This window comes from Corvus hawaiiensis, chromosome 2 (genome assembly GCF_020740725.1).
Source record: "Corvus hawaiiensis isolate bCorHaw1 chromosome 2, bCorHaw1.pri.cur, whole genome shotgun sequence".
Taxonomy (NCBI): Eukaryota; Metazoa; Chordata; class Aves; order Passeriformes; family Corvidae; genus Corvus; species Corvus hawaiiensis.
Genome location: NC_063214.1, coordinates 44,312,908 through 44,334,091, shown reverse-complemented (window position 1 = coordinate 44,334,091; position 21,184 = coordinate 44,312,908). Strand labels below are relative to the sequence as shown.

General features: G+C 35.3%; 1 protein-coding gene across 4 annotated transcripts in view; it reads right to left on the bottom strand.

Moving 5' to 3' along the window:
- The window catches only part of CEP126 (centrosomal protein 126), a 38,745-nt gene that overhangs the window by 14,260 nt on the left and 3,301 nt on the right, over positions 1-21,184 (bottom strand). For all 4 annotated transcript variants that reach the window (XM_048295499.1, XM_048295498.1, XM_048295500.1 and 1 more), the window contains 3 exons: positions 14,711-14,856; positions 13,192-13,312; positions 9,528-9,726 (listed from right to left, as the gene is read on the bottom strand). In XM_048295499.1, coding sequence (XP_048151456.1) covers positions 9,528-9,726; positions 13,192-13,312; positions 14,711-14,856 — 466 coding nt within the window. The remainder of the gene's footprint in view (positions 1-9,527; positions 9,727-13,191; positions 13,313-14,710; positions 14,857-21,184) is intronic.

Sequence of the window (21,184 nt, the reverse complement as noted above, 5' to 3'; positions counted from 1 at the left end):
AGGAGTTAAGCCTTGCCATGGCAAACACAGAAAGGTCTCTTGGTTATCATAACCACAGTGATTAACAACTACCCCCAGTGAAACTCCTTCTTCAAGTCTTTCAGAAAGAAGAAAATATTCCTGTTCTATGAGGACAGATCAAGTCCCAGGGCATAAGGGATTCTCATCCACTTCCCCAAACTTTTCATTAAATTTTAATGGGTGATGAATAACAGCAACTGGCACCATCTGAAACACCAGTGGAACAACTTTGTGTATGTACTATACAAATGTTTTCTTCACTATTACTCTATCCAAGCACTGAGATGGTTGAAAATACATACTTTGTTAAGCGCAAGACTTCAAAATACACATGAATGTAAAGGAGAACAGCATGTCAACGATTTTCAGAATCTCATACACTTTTTCCTAGAAGTTCACTTTCACACAGCTCAGCAGCAAAGTAATTTTAAATCTTATGTTGGACTAAATTGGTGTGAAAAACTAAGAGAAGTTGAATTAGAAAATAATCTTATGCAATGAAGATTTTTTTTTCATTAGTGACTTCAAATGGAAAATGTTACAACTAGCAGAATCTGTTCACCTAGATTAAGTGATTATATATCCCCTAGAAATGACATAGAATTAACATTTTGAAAACTCACCAAACTCACCAAAAATTTGCTAAAATTCTTTAGCAAATAATAATACATTTTTGTAGTAAACATTTTTTATTCCAATAAAATTGTTCTATCTTAATATTGTACATTTTAAATATATGAAATGGCAGAAGAAAAAGCTTCATAAGTCCTGAAAGACTTTTTATGATTGAATTAAATCTTATCTAGCATTAAATGTTTAGAGGTTGGTGCAGTCTTCCATTACAGTTATGATCTGAGATAAAGAAACTAAATAGAAGATCAAAGGAGCAAGTGGAGAGAAAGATCCCTTTAGGGAGCATTTTCAAACTAAACCTATACAAACCGGTGCCTTTCTAATAGAAAAGAATAAATAACACTTTGTTAGTTATTTATTAACCTTTATTTTTGGCTAAATGATATTGTTAACCTCTGCTTGAACTTCCCCAAACAAGGAAAAGGCATATACTCAGAGTTTTCTGTATCAGGCCAAATTGAAGAACTAACTTTGACATTTTCAGAAGGAAAAAAAACAGTGAAAAGAAATTACAGGTGTCAGGCTTACTTCTTGTCTAATTTGGAAACTGCACCCGTATAGCAAAACGTGTTTCTGAAATGACAAAGTAAGGAGAAAAATTTTGTAAAGATCGATTTTAAAAAGCCTTCTCTTGATAGCAGGTTAGCTTAAACTGATAAATCTGGAGGGTGCAAGAAAATTTGCAGCTTTTACAAATTAAGATAAAAAAAATTCTACCCAGTTGTACTTCAGAGTTTGAAAATAGACTTGATCCTACATTATATAAATAAATACTCTCCTGATAAAACAAAACCCTGTGGAAAACAAAATCTCAGTTGAGGTAATATCCAGAAATGTTAGGAACTAAAGAACAAAGAAGGAATTCTCATTTAAACACACACTCACTTTTACTTAGTTCATGCAAATTTAGTTCATTTACATTTATTTTGTTGCATCATACAATTTCATCCTTTCACACATTAAAGATACTTAACATTCTCATTAAAAAAAATTACATATTTCCCAGTTTAGCCTACTATGTAATGCAAATGAATGTCCCATTTCCTTGTAAAAATGTGTAATTAGAACTACTTCTGCAGAAATAAAAAAGCATTCAACAATTATCCTTTTTTTACTGGTCAATAAGTGCAGGGAAATAAACCTGGAAATCCCAATGACTTAATTTTACTTAATCTGTGAGAATATTAAAGGATGATAAGAAAACAAAATGTTCATAGAGTACTATATTGTTATTTACTGGATTTGCATTTTTCCTGTTATATAAGTACAATTTATTTTACTGCTGGTAGCCAGCATTATCTTGTGTTATAATGCATGAAATCTAACACCCCTCTGTTCACACATATCCACATCCCTAGGAAAGGAATACTTCTGAGGAGTTAAAGGGGTCCCTTGTATGTCTTAGGACTTAGAACAGCTGTGTCAAGCAATTTCATTTTAGTAAAGCACTAAAACAAAGAGAAAACATGAGCCTAAGAAATCTTTCATAAGGCTAGTGAAAGAACAACACTGCAACAAGTAAAATTTTAAGTGAACCTGACAAGTGACGTTTCTGCCAAAGGACTTTGTCAGAATGCTATTACACTAAAGAGCTGGTACATGTGTATTTGACATTTTCTGCAAAAGAACTGCTGACTGTTCACAATTCCAAGAGGTGAATGGGAACACGCTTCTGAAGATAAAATGCAGAAAGAAATGCTACCTACTCGGAAAACTGAGGCCCCTCACACCTCTCACGCTACTTGCTATTTTTGATAATTTCAACTGGTTTCTTTACAGAAATTCTTTGCTTTTTATATGTGTAGATGTATCATATTACACTTCACATTGACTGTGGTGTAAAAGACACCACTAGACTTACAGATGAAAAACTAAGTTTCAAAGCCAGTGAGGTACCTAAACAACTCGTTTCAAATTTACCAATGGGAAATTCCATTACAAAATTAGTAATCCCATTTCTATATGAGTTTGAAAAACATCAGGTACATAGCACTATACAATACTGATTTCTCAGAAGATCCGGGCAGACTTGAGGAGCAAGTTACACTGAGAAAGGATTTTGGTGCTTACCTTACACAAGAGATCCATTCTATTGTGCCAAACCCACCAAAGAAGTTACGAGGGTATAGGATGACCAGAGAAAAGCTTACTATCAACACTGCTGTCTTTCCCAGTCTAATGCCTAGGTGCCTGATCTCCTCCCAGGCTAAGGATACAGAAACTACCTATCTATGAATCTATGAAGTTTTGAAAGGACCTGATTTGTCTGTTTGGAAAATCATCACAGGATGCTAGAAATGCAGGTTCAGACTTCTAAGGATAAAAAGAATTCATTTCTAATTTCATAGGCTTGTGGACAATTTCAGTAAGCCATACTTTCAGAGGATTTTAAAAGAAAAATGATCTGAACACTGATTACCAATGTTTCATTCTGATTTCCAATCTTAATAAGCCCTGAGGTAAATGTACATAACTGTGTAGGAAACATATTTTCAGCTGAACTTGTCTCTCTGTTGCTTTAGCACCTCAGTACTCAGAGTGCTGTTTCTCAGGTGCCCTGTCCCAGGTGTCTAACTTTCACACACGAATCTGGTCATTCAGCTTCAGAAGTGCAACTTATAATGCTAGGTTTAAATACTGATAAAAATTGTTAAATGATTAAATGTTGAGGCACTATGCACCATAATGCATTAGTCCCTTTTTTTGTTTCTAAACCATTAATAAATTCAGTTTGAGCAGATACCATCTACTCCACAAATTTGTCATGTAACAATAGCATGGGACTGCAGAATTAAAAGCCATGATAAGGCAAATAGTCGTAGAGAAAGACTGGGCATGGATATGAAATATGAATTCTAGAAGTTCTTTGGTGTTTAACTAATAACCATTTTAATGATTACAGTTAACAGATATGAGTGAACTGGAGCCATAGCATCAGTAAAAAAAGAATAGATTAATACTATTTGACCGGTAACACAGTTCCTGAATGAATCAGTGTGTGAATATAATTTTTAAAATAATCTCTGGTTCAGCTGAGGAACTACCCTACCAGAACTCTTTATTTTCTAAAAAAATAGTATACATCTTTGTAACATCTTTGTAGTCAATGAAAAAGGATTACTTTTTCTTTTAGCAATATACATTGTAAAGATGGAAGAGTTTTTAACATGATCCCACTCTTATGCACTGCACAGCAGCAGCCCAGGCAGAAGGTGGATTTATATAAGGAAATCCTAAAGGTCAGATACAGAAATACTTGTAGAATCACAGAACATACCAAGTTGAAAGGATCACTGAATACAAAGCCTGACTCCATACCGGGCAACCTGAAGGCTAAACAATGTATCTAAGAGCATTTTCTAATATTTATATTTATACCTTTCTAGAAATAAAGTTATCTAATAAGGCAGCTTCATGTAATTGCCAACATTCACTGCATGCTTCATTAATATAATCACTTACCTTGAAAAAAAATTTAGTGACTTATATGTTACCTGTTTTACAAATTCAGCTTTTTTCAATCAGATGTTTCAAGACATACATTCTTCCTAAGAACTTTACAGCTTTGATTTGTAAGAACTTGTACAAGCTTTCAGCATCTATCTTCCCCTAAATAGCCTACTGAATTTAAAGGTTATTATTTTTTCATCTTGCCACTGTTTGAAATAGTGCAATTCTTTGTTTGTTACAAGAACTTTCAGTCTTCTGAAAGAGGTCCCAGTTACTCTCTGCTTATTCTTGTCCTCTGAATTTTGGGTGCTTGGTTTGATGTTTTATTTTCTACTTTGTTTATGGTGAGCCATACTTCCTTATGGAGATATGCAAGTGTTGGGCATAAACTGCCCAGCAATGTTCAAGCTCCTAAACACCACCGAAGTGCTGCTTCAGGTTTATAATAATTAATATTAAAAATAATGAAATAATTGATTAGGCTTCTGGGTACCCAGGCCACCATTAGACTACTACGATAGAAGCAGAATACTGGAAGAAAAAAGTAGCTAAATTCTGTTTTGCTTTAGAATTCACAAAAGCCTTATCTTCTAAAAAAACCCCTAAAACACAGCTCTGCCATCTTCAAAGGGGCAAAAATCCTTCAGAGATTGATACTTTAATCTTCATGAGAAATCAATAGATTTTCCAACATCCCCTTGAGACACCAGTATATACTATCACTGATAATACCAAGTTAGCATAATGCAGCATCCTGGCAGATGCATATGCACAAACTTTATAACTTCCAGCCCCTTCCTGCAAGCAAATATCTTACTGTAACTGCAGTACACTAAAGATTTGATACTGCTATTTTTTACTCTGTTCTTTTCTTTCAGCTACATTTATGAACATCTTACACTGTTGCAGTAAAACAAATCACTCAAAAACCAGTCAGGAAGTATGGTAAAAATACTTCAGCGCATAGCTATAGATAAAGATTTCATATATGTATATAATGGATACATGTATATGAATGTAAACCCAAAAATGGAGTCACGCTAATATGTATGGCAATGCTTATGAAAAAACGATATGCTTGTAAAGGAGGAACAGGTATATATCGGAGGACAGTCTCAATTTCCTTATTCCTTTAGTTTGTGAGCTATGCTGTACGTAAAACAATCATAACTTATCCACAATCAAAACCTTATTCATGTATTAGTCTAACTCTGAAACAACCTCTTTTGTACTGAAAAGCTGTTTCAGCTTCAATCCTACATTATTACCTGTTCAAGAGGGGCTTTGAACTGAGGAAAGACACTGTCGAATGAACTCCAGACTGTCAGATATGAAGATTGTCATGAAGATTTTATACAGCACAAGCTTGGAATAAGTTATTTTATGAAAAACCGCCCCCAAAACCTCAAAACCTACTCTTCAGGAATACACAATCAAAACAAGTTGGAGTATTTGGATAAAATAATTTAGTCTGGAGATACATTTCAATTTGTCTTTATAGCACATGTGAATTTTGGATTACTGAAATAATGTGTAAGATAGCCGTTTGTCACAATATTGTTTGAAAGCCAAGGAAAACTGAATACCTCTGCTCTTGCCAAGAGGAAAATAAGTGAGGAAATCACTCAGGTCTGTCATATAATTTAAATGATCAACATAAAAACATTAACACTCACATTTACAAGTAAAACAATGGCCAAAATTTCTAGATTTAAGGTGACCATAGAAACCTATTTCAAGTTGTTGAATGGTCTCTACAAAATCAAGTCTGACTTCTGCTTCAATGCCATTTTATCCTAAGCCTCCCCATAAGAATCTGTTTTCCCACTAACTAGCCCTGAGCATTCTACAAGTTCTTGATGCTTGGGAGAGACTCTGTACACAGCACTCCTTTTTTCCATGCTGGTCTTGCCTCTGGCTCTGATGAATTAGACTGACACAATACCCCTGGCAGAAGAACTTGACACAACACCCCTTGGTTAACTCATTCCAGTCATACTACAGTTTTCCCATCAGCTACCTGAAACATCTCCATTTCACAGACACTGTGAAACTCAAAGGCACAGTAACACAAACAGCTAACAGTCTTACAAGTGAACCCCTGCAAGGCAGGTGATGTCCATACCATTCAGTGGAACATCACTTAGAAAATATTCTTAATTGTTCCTCAGAGACTTATGTGATTTTACATGTATAACACACACAGTACAGTGAGATACAACTTTTCCTTGTATTGGAGGCAACATAAGAACACCCTGATGAGCTTATGGTTTGGGCTGCAATTTCTGAGGAATGATACTGGTGTTGCATTCCTATTTCAATAAATATTGAAGTGTTTTTTTCCAAGGGGAATGGTATCCACAGAAAGACTGGTACTGAGTACTTCAATGACTGCACAATAGAAAGAAAGGAGAGCCAAGGAAAAAATCCTTCTTAAATCATTCAGAAAGGGATTTAAATTTGGATTTCATAGATACCACTTGAGTAACCTAATTATGGCCATATAAAGGAGGGAAGAGGAAAATACAATCCCCATGTGATCATCTATACCTATTTTGTTTGTGAATTAGCTCTTACTTCCAAGTATTTTGTTTAAAAAATGAAACTATAGAGATAAAATGTTATACTATCAGTTTGATTCAGGCATAATGTATTTTTCTTGTAGAGCAGAGAAATATTGTACTGACCAAAATAATGTTGCATGGCCATGAAATTAAAGAGGTGACAAAAAGAAAAGGACAAAAGATACTTAAACAACACTATTCCTTGTCACATTTGAGCCATTTTAGTGGACATTTTCTAAATTATTCTGTTCAAGGCAGGTACCAGAAATGGAAAATTTCAACATAATCAGTTAACAGTTCATAAAAAGTTAAGTACCTTGGGACTAATGTCACTTGGTGAAAAGCTGCATGCAGCTTTACCTAAAGACCATGCTCTAGCAGCTCCACCTTCAAGATTTTATTTATGCATGCTATAAAACCAGGAAAGGACTGTGCGAAAAATCCTTTTTTGTGAATGAAATTAGCAATATTAAATTCTTCAAAACAGAACATACTCATGAACATAAAACAGTAACATGATGTAGTGGCTCAGATACAATTATTGCACAAAATAAAATCTACTGCTCTCAATACTTTATGCAAAATAATTTTGGAAAATGGTAGAAGGGTCACTAAACCCTTGGCTTAGTGATGAATCTGTACAAATATTTAGAGATGTAAAGCAGGGAACATGGCAAATCTACTGGTAAAGGTTCACATAGAATTTTATTGCCCTGTAGGAAAGTAAACAATTTTAGGAATCTTTATAATCCTGTTGGGCCTGTAAAAACAGAAACAAAGAGAGGTCAAAGGATCTCAATGGATGGCTAGGTTGCAAAGCATGTGCACAGTGAAACACTTTAATTTCAAAAATTACTTTGGACAACAGGTAGTAGCAAGACTACTGAAGTGTATCGATTTCAGTAAGAGTATTCTAAATAATTATAAATCATAAATTTTATTAGTAAGAGTATTATAAATACTATTCACAAAACAGGAATCACAATGCACATGAACACCAGCCACCAGCACAATCCAAGTATTAAACTTCCAAAACTCAAGCCTTAGAACAAGGTCAAGAGCTTTCTTGACTATTTTTCTAATCAGAGTCCAACACATGCAATTTCAAGAAAGAAAGTCCAAATATCTGAAGTATAAATATTTACATTTTGAAACTATTTATCAGAGGAAAGAAGCTGAGCAACCCCTAGTGGTAGAAGAAAAATATCTTCTGGAAAAAAACAAAAATTTTTTTACAGGTATTTTCAAAAATACATTGATTTGTAAACACAAATTCCTGTACTACATACAGTGTCCAAAGTTAATATTTAAAAAAAACCATAAGCAAAAAATTATGCATGACTCATAGCAGTTTTTTCTTAGAATTCAGTTAGGAAGTGATAATTCTGTTTGATAAAACACACCAATATAGAAGTCTGAAAATACATTAAGAATACTTTTATATATTTTTCTCAAAGAGAATGTATTTTGTTTTCTAATTCTAAGATATTCTAATGCAGCTACTGCCAAATTCAACATCATCATTTAGGGATGGATTTGCAAACCCTATACCAGTGAAATGCAAATGTGATATTACTGAAAAAAAAAGGCTTAGACCTTTTTGTATTTTTGTAAAGCGGTTATCGAGAAGTCAGTTTATCAGCTCTTTTCTATAAATTGTCATTTTCTCTTCCTTCTTTTATGCTTAGAAATAAGAAAGAACACTAATCACTGCCAGTAAAAACTGTACTTGCTCTCCACTCAACTTCTTTGAACCTCACTCCAGCTGAGTGAGATTTTCTGTGTTAGCCATCAGCTGCTCAAGAGTTTCATTAATAACCATCAGACCAAAGTAGATACAAAGGCAGAGATGAATGCTCCTAGAAACATCAAGATCAAACCATATCTAAACTCTCCAAAGTCTTTCACAAGTTACCCATATGCTTGTATTAAAAGGAAAAGCCCCTGCTCTATGGCCACCAATGATTCCATGCCTCCAGCCATGACCAAAACAGAGGGATGGGCTTCATGGAGCCCAGGTCATTTCAGACACCATGACTCTGGGTACCAGTAGATATTATAGAAATAAAAGAACGAGCCCCAAATTATGCCCTCTTTTTTCCAGAAAACGTAATGTTGAAGACAGTATTTCCAAAATCAAAGACGACACTGAGATATAAAATCGCACTTAAAGGTGCACTAAGAAATCACTTTAGAGCTCATTTCTTGATTTTCCCTGTTTCTAAGATGATTTTTTAAACTGATTTTCAGTCTAAAAATTAGTTTAGGCAGAAAAGCTCATTGCTGGAACACCTGCAGCAATTCCATGCAAAAGATGACAAAAAAAGGATCTCAAGAGACTTGAATTCAACCTCTAACATATCACCACATAGTGGGAAAAAAACAACCAAACAAAAAAAATCGCCCAACATTTGACATACTATCATTATATTGCTATGGCATTTTGTGCTGACCTGTCACAGTCAGCACAGCAGAAACTTGGGTGTGCACTGAAAACCATCAATTTAAGTTCAGAGGTAGCACAAGACTCCTGTGATCAACTAATGGCTACCAGTGTCAGAGACAAGAAGTCTGACATAAAAATCTTACATTAACCGGAAAAAAGGACAACATAACAGGTATCTTGGATGAATTTGTGAAAAAGTTCTTATAAATATTTTTAAACATCTCAGACTTCTTACTGGAAAATATGTATAATTTTACCAAAAATAGTCTATGGATAAGGCATAGTACAGTATGCCCTCCTGTGTTGTCTAATTGATAAAGACTGCTTAACAGAACTTTAATTTTTATCACATTCAAGAACATTTCTGTCACACTTAAAAGCATCTTGTAATGAATCACATGAAAATATCATACCTCCAAGTTGTTGAGATGCTGTTTTTCAAGGAGCTGTCGCATTTCTTTCAGATTTTTCTGGAAGAGAAGTTGGTGACTATCCAAGCCTGTTCTACTGCTCTCTTGTACTGTTTCATCACAGCCAAACACTGCTGAATTCTGCTTCTGATGGAAAGAATCACTTCTAGATGCTGATGTGGAAAAAACATCATCTGTGGTCCTTGATACAAACAAGCAAATTATTACTTTGTCTTATTTCTATGCATCAACTATGCACTTTTAAATAAGTTTCTTACAAAAAGTATACACCATCAATAAATGATGAAAAGCCCGACAAATGCTGTTAGTACTATCTGAAAGTGTCCAACACTTTCCATTTTAAAACTTCTCTTCTTTTATAAATAGACTTTTCTGATTGGGTTGTTGGGTGACTGCCTCAGGCTACATTAATATGGAAAATGTCAGCCAACAGTTTGATAATTTACAGAAATGGAACATGGAGGGTTGCTTTTAAAAAAAAAAACAAAAAAAAAGAAAAAAACTAACAAGAAAATGGGCTTTATTTTTCCATAAATTTGGCTTATGTAGACAGTAACTATATTGACGCTGTCAGGTGTTCCCTTACTTCAAAGAGCAAGAAGACTTTGTAGCAACCAGAGAGCCCAAATTACTGATGATGTGTAATGTCAGTATTATGGTAGGTTAAAGAATTGGTATTTGCCTCCTGAAAAAAAAAAATCTTTAGAGTAGCTAGTGTACCTGGGCCCTGTGGCCAGCTCCTAGCTGAAGACAAATGTTTCATATATGTACAGAAATTCAATAACCTCTTTCCTTCATTTCTATCCATTTCTTCAGCTTACTGTCTTTCTTCTGAGCTTTCTCTTACTGCATCTAAAATTATCCCTTTTCTTTTTAGTGGATGTGTTTCAAGTGGGTACATGATCTAGAAAGACCTTTTTTTTTTTGTATTTATCACAACAGTTATAATTTTAGGGCAATGGAAAATGGAAACTTTCAAATCATCAAGACTATTGATATTTTTCAGGAGATTTTATACAAGACTCCAAAAAGGGTTGGCTTAATTGCAGTCGACCTAAGGAGAGTCTAGAACGGAATTTATTATTTCTGTTGAGATGGCTGACAGCAACAAAGGAGAACAATTTCACGTATTTATTTACTGAACTCAGAAAACTGCACGCTGTTTTCTTTTGAATGGCAGATATCCTCCCTATCCCAAAATTTTTTTGTTTTTGTGGACCAGACTGATTGACACCTGGCCCTCCCAAAATCTGGTTTCTTGGTTTTTGGACACACAGAGCTTTCTTTATATTTATTTGAGTGCTTATAACATTTATATTTATAAAAAATTCTACATGTTTAGGCCATTTATAATTATAAAAGTTTCAACATTCCAACTTTTCCATAGACCATTTTTGATTTGTCATATTTAAGTTTATATCCCAAGACTAAACTTAATCAAACACAACTATTTTTATACACCAACAGGGAAATATATCTTGTAAAAAGAGCAGCATGCCATTTACACACCTAATGTACAAACATCTCAGTGTCTGTTGGCTAATGAGTTCTCCAAAATCTTTGCTTTAGCATTCAATAATTAAACCATACTAGAAGCAAAATAGCTCTACTGCAAGCACAGAATACACTTATTAGTTGTTTCAGGACTTTTGCCTTTCTCCAAGAGGAGTTAATATGTCTCCATTGCTTAATTTATTTTTTTACACCTTTTAAAACACAGACATTATAAAATCTAGAATCTTTTAAAATTCACAGATATTCAGTTGGGTCTGAAGCTATATTTATCTTGCATACTTAATAAAATATTCATTTCTTACTTTAAAAGGGGACTGTCAATGAATTCTATACATTCTGTTTCTGAGGGAGGGTAAATTCTAAAGATGACACAAGATTTTTGGCTTGAGTGTTTATGGAATTGTAAGAAGCAATAGAAATACAGACAGGTATTGACTACTTCATATGAATTAGTTATTACCAGTCCCAAAATTTCCAGTTAAAGGGATTATAAGAAATGTTTGAAGCTTTACAGCTCAGGACTGGTGAGCTTTGAAGAACTTTCACTGTTGAGAACCTTCTCAAAATGCTCTTCTGTTTTATCTGTACTAGTTGTCTTGTGACCTGCCAATAGGTCATAGTGGACTCAACTTTTAAACCTTTCTGATGTTGGGGTCACTTATTTTCATTTTTTTTTCCTTGAGCAATTTCTAATTTCAAACTTACGGAAATATAATAACTTTGAGATTCTTAGGTCTCTCTCAGATTTGGTTACTAGGGAAACACAAACTGTAAAAGAATTGAACATATAAATTTAATTTCCTTAGGAAATCAAGGTTAAGAAAGTGAAAACTGTGAAAAGAACACCCTATCATTACTAAAGGATAGTGAATTTTTAAAATTATACAAATAAAAATGGAGTGACAGCACAGTAAGAAATGGTAAGTGGTTTGAAAGTCCTGAGATACCAATGTGATGCACAAGGAGCAGTTTGAAAAAAGATAAAAAATAAAGAAAGAAATTATAAAAGCAGGGGGAAGAAGCACTGAGATGCTGTCCTTAATCAAGCCTATGACTGAAATGAGACAAATGATCAGGAAACCTGAGACAGGGTTCAGAAACATCTACCTTTTTTGCCATAAATTAAACTTAGATTTAACAGGTAGATTTCTTGGTTTTTTCTTTGGTTTTGTTGCTGCAATCATCCTATGAATGTTGACTGACAAATAGCATGAGTGTTAAGCTCTAAGAGTTATAAAATATTTTCTCAACTGACCAATTTATCACCTGAAAATGTATTAATCAGCAGAGATATGTAAACAAGTTGAATATTAATGTCACAATGAAGAACACACTGAAGCCCAAAAGTAGGGCCAACCCTTTCAGACAGAGTTTATGTCTGTTCTGAACATCTGCACAATTTATATCACACAGAAAATAAGTGAAATGCAGAAAGGAATAACAAAAGAACAACAAAAATAACCCCCAGAGCTGAAATGTTCAAGAAATGAGAGGCTAGGAAAGGGATAATCAGGAACTAGTAGGAAATACAGCAGATAAATAAACTATGTATGAAGAAACATTCTATAATAAGTCAAGGTACCTTAGAAACAGTGTTTGGGTAGAGTAAAAGGTATGTAAATAAAATTTTATGTGATATAAAATGAAATTACAGGTCAAACTGTTACCAGGATCCTCTTGATACAGGTAGAGAATGAGAAATATAAAGGAATTACAGCTGGAAAGAAGATCCTTGAGTGAACATACAAAATAAAGCATCCTTGAATGTCAAAAGGAAAAAAAATCTGGATAAGAAATCACCTAGACAGAATACTTTGTAATTCTGAGAACATGGCTTGATAACCATGGCAGTCTGAGTTGGGCTATAACTGACTGGAGACTGGGTTAGTCTTGACTATTCCCAGAATTCCACTGAAGGGAAAAGGTTTGTATCATCTCTTCTGCTGTCTTACCAAATGGACACAAACAACTCAAGGAAGTTGTATAATGTTTCATTGGAAAAGTCCACAGAAATGCTTTCTTTGCCATGAGAGAAATGCCCTACAACTTCTTAAAGGGAATTGTCTGCTGTTTATTGAATACAGTAAGAAATTGACTTCCTTTGACCATCAGAGTAAACAGGAATGGTTACCTGAAGTTGATTTTGTTTGTGCTTGGCAAGCACAGTCCTGGTGTTAAAACTGATCCTTTAATTTGTTCAAGAGCTTCTTCTAACTGGAAAGCTGTTTTTGTCTGGACTGGAGGGATCAGAGCTAAAAACACACAATGAGAAAAAACTTTTAAAAATTGGAATATTTTACCATAAATGGTTTGGTTAAGTTTCTGAAGTTTGGAAGCCTAAATCCAGATAGTCAAAATAAACAGAGTAGTTTAGCATTATTAGACATACAAGAGCATCTCGAGTTCCTCTGAAACAAAATCCCAGTCTATTTAAGTGTTTACAGTCACACATGTATTCAACAGTTATGCTATTTGCTTTTAAACTGAACTGCTGAAAAAATAGGAGGCTAAAAAATCTAACTTTGTTTTTACATTATGATTATTCCACTCATGCACTAAGCCAAAGTTATGGCTCGCAGATATTTTACAGAGGCCAAACTGTAACTTAATAATAGAACCAATGGGGAAAGAAGGAGTCCAGACAGGCACAATATATGGCCACTTTCAAGTGAGTAGAAGTAAAGTAGGGTAGAGAGTAGCAGAGGCAGACTTTCTATAAAGGAAAACCAAGAGAAAAAATCGTGATTCATTCTATTGCTACACAGTCTGGGCTGTCAGTAGAGCTATGAAGAAGCCCTAAACCAGTACTGTTCTATTTTGTTATTTTAATCTGACATTTGATCTTGAAGTCAGAGACATTACCTCACAGCTGGCACAATTAAAGTAAATCTGTTAAAGAATACCTAAGTAATAGACCATATCTTAAGCATTGGAACACTGGAAAGTTGACGGGAAATCAGACTTGGCCAATGCTGTTACAAATTCCTGCCAATCTGCACTGATTCCAAGAAAGCAGGAACTGAGCTGAAGTGATCATTGCTTCCCAGCAAGAGAACAGCTTAGAAAGTGGACTAATTCAGAAAAAAAATTATGTACCATATTAATATATGCTAGGACTGTATTTACTTAACTATAAATAAAATGCACATTTTTGAGTATTTCATATTCAAAGGTTCAAAGAGGGGATCATTACACTATCCTAGTAACTGTCAGTGGCCTTGTAACACTTCTCACCCAGCTGAGAAAGCACAGTACTGCAACCAATAAGCACACTGCAGTCAAAAAAGTGGGGAAAACCCAGGAAGCCACAATACCTCAAGGAGGTCACGTACTTATTGTGACTGCAGTTTAGTGAAATATCTCACAATACAATTTTTAGGAAAAAAAAAATCTGGTTTTCTTTTTACTTCCTCTACTCAATTGTCATATGTACGAGATCTCAGCTTCTTGTCAGTTGTTTTGCTTTTGTGAATTCAATTACTTTGAGTAAAGTTAATTGTTCTGTCTGCTTCAATTATATTCTACTAAATAGAAAAATATGGGGGGTTGGACTAACAGCCTCCAGAGGTCTCTTCCAACCTTAACTATTCTCTGATTCTGTGAATATAAAAACACTTGTATTGTGAATAGTTAATTTTTAATTAAGAAACCTGTTTGTTTGTGCTGAGAAAAGGACTGATGAGCACGTTGGAACTTTGCAGTTGCCTCCTGAAATTTAATTTTCCTCTGCTGCAGAACTTGTTCTCTAAATCTTTGTTCTTTTTCTTCTTCTTCCTTCTGTCTTTCTTCAAAGGCTCTGTGTTTAAGAAGCAAAAGTAGATCATTCCTATGTTTATGAATTAAATTTACCAAAATATTAGTAACTTACTTGCTTACCAACTTGCCATTTTAGTGCAAAAGCTTGCTTGTCCATAAATTAAATGCTATTAACTTCAGCACAGCTGGATTTTTATAGTTTGTCTGAGTGTAAATGGGACAGTGGGTGGTGAAGAAGAGTCACAACATATTTTTATTTTTTTAGCCTCAACCAGGGATTTGATTCTTTTTTATATGTGAATTAACATGCAGAATCAAACAGTTCTTGTCACCAATGTGACTTCTACAACAGCCTTTACAGTACGACATAAGTGTATCACAGTGAAGAGATCGGGAGGAAGGTTAACTGCAAATGCTCTGTGTGCTTTTCACAACCCGCTGGGGAAATAACAACAGTTTAAAAGTTGTTATTTAGAAATAACACAAAGGAACTACAGCTTTTATCTATAAATATGCAAGAGTTAGTATCAACTTGTACAAAACAAGTACTATCTAGTACAACTAGCACAAAATAGGATAAAATAGTAATGTGAAACTATATTTAACAGAATCAGTTATTACTAATAAATATGTTAAATGTGCCCTCCCACTGGTTGGAAAGCGAAGAAGGCTCTAGTCAAAAACAACCATCATCGCAAAGGTTTCCTTCAGTAGGCATAAGCTTCATGAAGCTATGTGGAATCTTTTCTCCTGCGGACAGAATCATCAGCTTTTACTGACAAACGATCTCCTTGAGTGAAATATACCCAGTATATTTATTGGTACAGTGCCTATGTAGGCAAGTCATATTTAATGGTTGAAAAGAGGGCAGATTCAGACTAGATATAAGGAAGACATTTTTTACAGTGAGGGTGGTGAAACACTGGAGCAGGTCACCCAGAAAGGTTGTGGATGCCCCTCCCCTGGAAACATTCTGTTCTAAAAGCAGTAACACTGTAAAAGTAATGGTCTTCAAGTGAAACTTCCAAAGCCTGCCATGCAAAGATCACTACAGCTGGGAGCTTCCCATCTGTGTATTAGAAATGTGACTTAACAGGTCACTAGTACACTAAGTAAGGTCCCCCTCTAGCCAGCATTAGTGGAAAAAAATGTTTAGCCATATGTTCCTTGTTCCTCTCATCACAATAAGATACCTTCCCATAACTCTAATCACTAGCAGAACTTCATAGTTCTTGCTTAATGGAGCAAAGCTGCTACTTTACAAAGCTACGCCTTAACTCAAGCCATTTTAATTATTCCTCCCTTTGCTTTTCAGGGAAAAAGTTCAAACTGAAATATTCAACTTGACCCCTCTAGTATCCCTTCAAAGTGATGACTGATCTCCTGTGAAAACAAACACAAAAATAATTTGAAATAGGTACTTTTTATTTTAGAAAGCTTAAAGGCTGTAATTGCACAATAGTAAAAAAGTAGGAAAACTGCCAACTAATTCCCAAGTACACACTTATACAGGAATATCCACTTTAATCCACTTGGAAGCCAAAGTATAGCAGAGAGAGAGACAAAGAACTTCAACTATTTTGAAAACTCATATATACACGGTTATCAAAACATGTTAGAACGAAAAAGTAGAATTAGAGTTCATTGTCCACTTTCAGTATTCCTGAACTTCCCTCACCTTAAAATCTAATACAGAAATCTGCAATTTTATCTTGACTAAATGAAAATCACAAGAGAGGAAACAGTCTTGCTTATCCTAGTAAGTTCTTTAAATATTCTTCTGGATGCCCTTTAATATTTCTAGAAGCTGATCAAAAAGGCCTTTAGCTGAGCTGTAGTTGTTAAATTCAGACATGTGGGAAATTCTACAACTTTACACCTGGAGTAATTCCAGTGTATAACTCCAAAAAAGAAAAAAGTCAATTCTGACAGAGTTGGTTTGTTTTTTTTTTTTTAAATGATTTTGAATATGACTTAGCTGCACTCTTCCACTTTCCTAATAACGAGCATTAAAAAAAGGACTGTTGTTCCATATAGCTGGGAATGAGCAAGTCCAAATGCTGATGCAAGAGGTCTTTTTCACCACAGCTCATCATGATCACTATTTGTTTTGGATAAAGACAAGAAGGAGAAAAAAAAAATTATTTTAATGTAAGGAAATGCATTAAAGTTATTTGGTGAAGCCTTATTAACTTCTTGACCTTGCAGAATGTAAATTGTAGCACCCAGGTGCATTATGTAAAATAAATAATTTTAAAAATTCACATTTATATCTTAGAGAAAAACAGTTAAAGCAAATGTTTTTTCATGCAGTCTCCTTAAGCCACCAGCTTAGGTTCATATCACAGATGTAACATTGGCAAAAGAGTACGGCTTTAAGATGGATAGTTAGCAGAAGAATTTCCTGACTGGTGTTTTTTTAACCCAATTTTTCTGTCTACTATAAACAACTTGGTGGTGCAGCAATATTTGAAACAGCTGCCAAAATGTTTATGGAGAATTTGGAATACGAAACTTAAAATACTTAGCTGTCTCACATATACAGACATTATGTGGAAGGCATTTTTATGTTAAAAACAGTATGACTAGACAGTGGAACTATTTCCTGGTTAATTTTATGAAATTGTCTTCACAGTGAAGTGATGGATGCTACATTCCCAGGTGGACTAAATGCTTACTACTGCCTTGGATGAAAATGATAATTAAAAAAGGAATATATACAGTGTGTATGGAATGCTATAAAATGAACCTTTTGATACTGAGTTGATATTATTCTTCCATTGTCATATCATGTTGCAAACCAGTGCACCGTAGCTTTAAAATTGAGGTAGGGAGGTATTTGTATAGTCAATGACTATAGTAGGATCAAGAAAAGGCTAGAATGCGGTGTCACACTCAAATTCCCTTCCATGGGCAAACAGGAAGCAATCTTACGTCCTTAAAAAGATCTGTGACATTGCCCAAAAATCAACTTTTTTATCTGAGACACTTACCAAGACCAGGGTCACATATTAAATCTATTCTTTCATCTTCTTTGATTATTGTATGCTGAATACAAGAAGACAGCCTGAAATTGCTGCGAGAGCTTCACAAGGGCCAACCCTTACAATACTGTAGGGGCTCACTGAGGGCTGTCCTGCAATATGCCCCAAAGGTTCACAAGAGGGCTGCCTGCACTGTGTACCAGTTGTCACATTTCAAGTCTTGTTCATAGGCAAAACCCAAGCACACCTTGTATAGTCAAGCTTTTTTTCTGTTATTATAATTCAAATCTTAAGAGTACAATTACTATTAATCCAGAATTGTTACTGAAAAATAATAATACTGTTAGAATATTTCTATATAGAAAAGGGCTCAATAGTGGTGATAAAACACTTTGAACTGTTATTCACACATTGAGTTTCTATCCCTTTACCTGATGCTCATTCCTGCATTGCTCTTTTGCATCCCAAGGCTTGTAGTTTCATTCTGGTTGTGCTGGGGTGTTAGGGTGAACTGGCAGCATCTGGAGTCCCTTCAGCAGGATATTCATGTTAATGCTTTCTTCTCCCTCACTTTAGGATCCACTTGGAGTAATTTTTGTATTTGCTAATACATTTTTACACCTCTGTTCTATCATTGTCAATCTGTAGCTCCACAGTACCTCCAAATATTCCATACATGGTGCCTTCTATGTATATTACATATTATTCTTTTGTTCTTTGTTACCTCTAAAGCCAGGTTTGTCAGATCTAGTTCTGCATTTCTTTAGCTGACTATTGGTAAGTATAGCCATGGGGTCTCCAGTGCCAAGCCTGTGTGCCATCTCTTACCATCCCCTGCCTGTACTCCTCCATGCCACATCCTGCACCTCCAGTTTTCAAGGCCTCTCCTAAATTTCTCTACACTACTTCATTATTTTAGAGTCACAAATATCTCATTCTCTGCAGAAAATAGCTGCTTCTTACTGCTATCTATATAAAACCATGGTCATACAATAAAAAAATAAAGGCAAAATAAATTAGCCACAGACACCTGGTCTACTAGAGAAATTGCTGTTACAGCTGAACCAAGCAAAACAAAGCTGCTGTCAGGTCAAGAAAAGTTCAAAGAGAGCAAGCTTGGCAAGCATCTGTTCCAAGGCCTTGCAAACTCAGCACAATCCTGTGGCCCATTATCAGAAATGGCAATACTGCATTTCAGGTCCACATGGTTACAGTGATCACCTACTTTACACAGTTCCATTTTGATGTAGAAGGAAATGCAAAATTCTTAACACTCTGCCCTCTCTGTTTACCAAGTGCTGACACTATTCTCATATTTCTGGCCGTAAGCTGCTTTTCATTCTCTATCAACAAAACTGATGAATAATTATTCTTTTATTAAATAATCAATGTTAATCGGCCAGTAGGTGGAGCACAAAGCTTGTGCATATGTTGAAAATAAAGTATTACTGAAAGAACAATAGATTGGGGATAGATTGGAAACCGATATAGATTTCCTTCCCCAGTTTCAAGAGATGGGTTAGCTATTTCAAGGTAATTCAAAATACTGAACCAAGATAACTGACTGTAAGGTTTATTTTAAAATGCACATAGACAATTGCATTTCCAGAATGAACCAGCTACCTGCAGACACTCACATCACAGTAAAATGGGATGCACATTTTGCACTGAGCAGTAACAGCACGGTCTATAGTCCCCAGAAAAACTGACAGCTGGTATTTAAAAATCAGTGTGTTATAGAAACATAAAATATGATATCCTATTCATTTGCATCAAGTATGTGCTTAGTCAGTAGTTCTTATTTCCAGAATACTGTTATTTAAACAAAATATCTGCCAGCTACTGCCCCAGAGAATATTTGATTCTTAATCTGATCTTGAAATTGCAACTTCAGGTATCAGTGAGACAATAAAGAAATTACTTTATTGATAGTCAGGCAACTTGTATAAACTGTAGGCTAGGGTTTTTTGCTGTGTAGAAGTACTGTTGTTAACACAAAACTAAGGTCAGTACAAGGGATGCAAAGAAACAGATGACATCAGGGGCTTGAAAAAAATCTGTGATTTAAGTTATTGAGACTTTTCTTTCCAAAGCTATCCTTGCTCTTTTCTGAGTAAGTGATGTTTTTGTCTTTTACTACTAAACCAATTAACTGAGCACAGCTTGTAGAAGTTGAGTATTTTTAATGGTGAAGGTGCTGCATTTTAGAAGTATTGACAACAAGACTAGACTGTCAGGGAAAATTTAATAACGAGTACACATAGAAAAGGTTGAAAACAGAAGACCTCAATCTGCAAGAACCTCGCATATGCATATGCAGTTCTCATGAGCTTAAAAAGTGCTTTGGTATAACCTTGTTTAAAGAAGGTCTGCTGGTGGTTCCTGAAAAAAAGCCACCAAGAAAAACCCACAGAAAAATTTTCCTCCGCAAAGCAATATGAAGAGAATAAACCTAAATGACACAAGATTAAGAAGACAGCAGAAACTCTCCTGTATCTTCACTCATGCTTCTTCCTAAAGGGAATTCACTGCTTTTAGTTTTTTAGGAGAAAATTTATAAACTTAAGGTTGACACTAAATTTAGTAATGCTTGATCACCTTGATAAAATTCTACAAAGAAATGACAGCCCTGTAGATGAGGGGAGAGCAGTAGATATTGTCTCTTTGGACTTTAATAAGGCTGCTGATACTGTCTGCCCTATGATCCTCATAAATGAGATGCTTTTGTACAGGCTAAACTAGCAGACACAGAGGTGGAATGTAAACAATCTGAATGGTCAGGCCCAGAAGGTGGCAATTAGTGACACAAAGTCTTAATGGAGGCCAGTACACATTGGTGAACCCTAGAACTCAGTACTGGGCCCAGTCCTCTTTAACATCTTCATTAAACATAGAAACATAGAATCATTTGGGTTAGCAAAGACCCCTAGGATCATCAAGTCCAACAACAAACGCAGCACTGCCAAGCCTACCACTAAACCACATCTTGAATTACCACATGCAACCGCTCCAATAGGCAGCCTTTTCCCATGCTCGACAACCCTCTTCATGAAGAAAATTTTCCTAGTATCCAATCTAAACCTCCCCTGGTGCAGTTTGAGGCCATTTCCTCTCATCCTATAGCACTTGTTCCTTGGTAGAAGGGACCAACCTTGCTGCAAAGAAGGTCAATGGCATCCTGAACTGCACCAGGCAAAGCTTAGCCAGCAGGTAGAGGAAAGTGATCCCGCCCCTCTGCTCAGCACCAGGAAGGCCACAGCTGAAGGACTGCGTCCAACTCTGGGCTGCTCACTACAAGAGAGACATGGACAGAATGGAGAGAGTCCAATGAAGGGCCACCAAACTGAAACACAGAAGCTTCCTTTGGAATATCAGGAAACACTT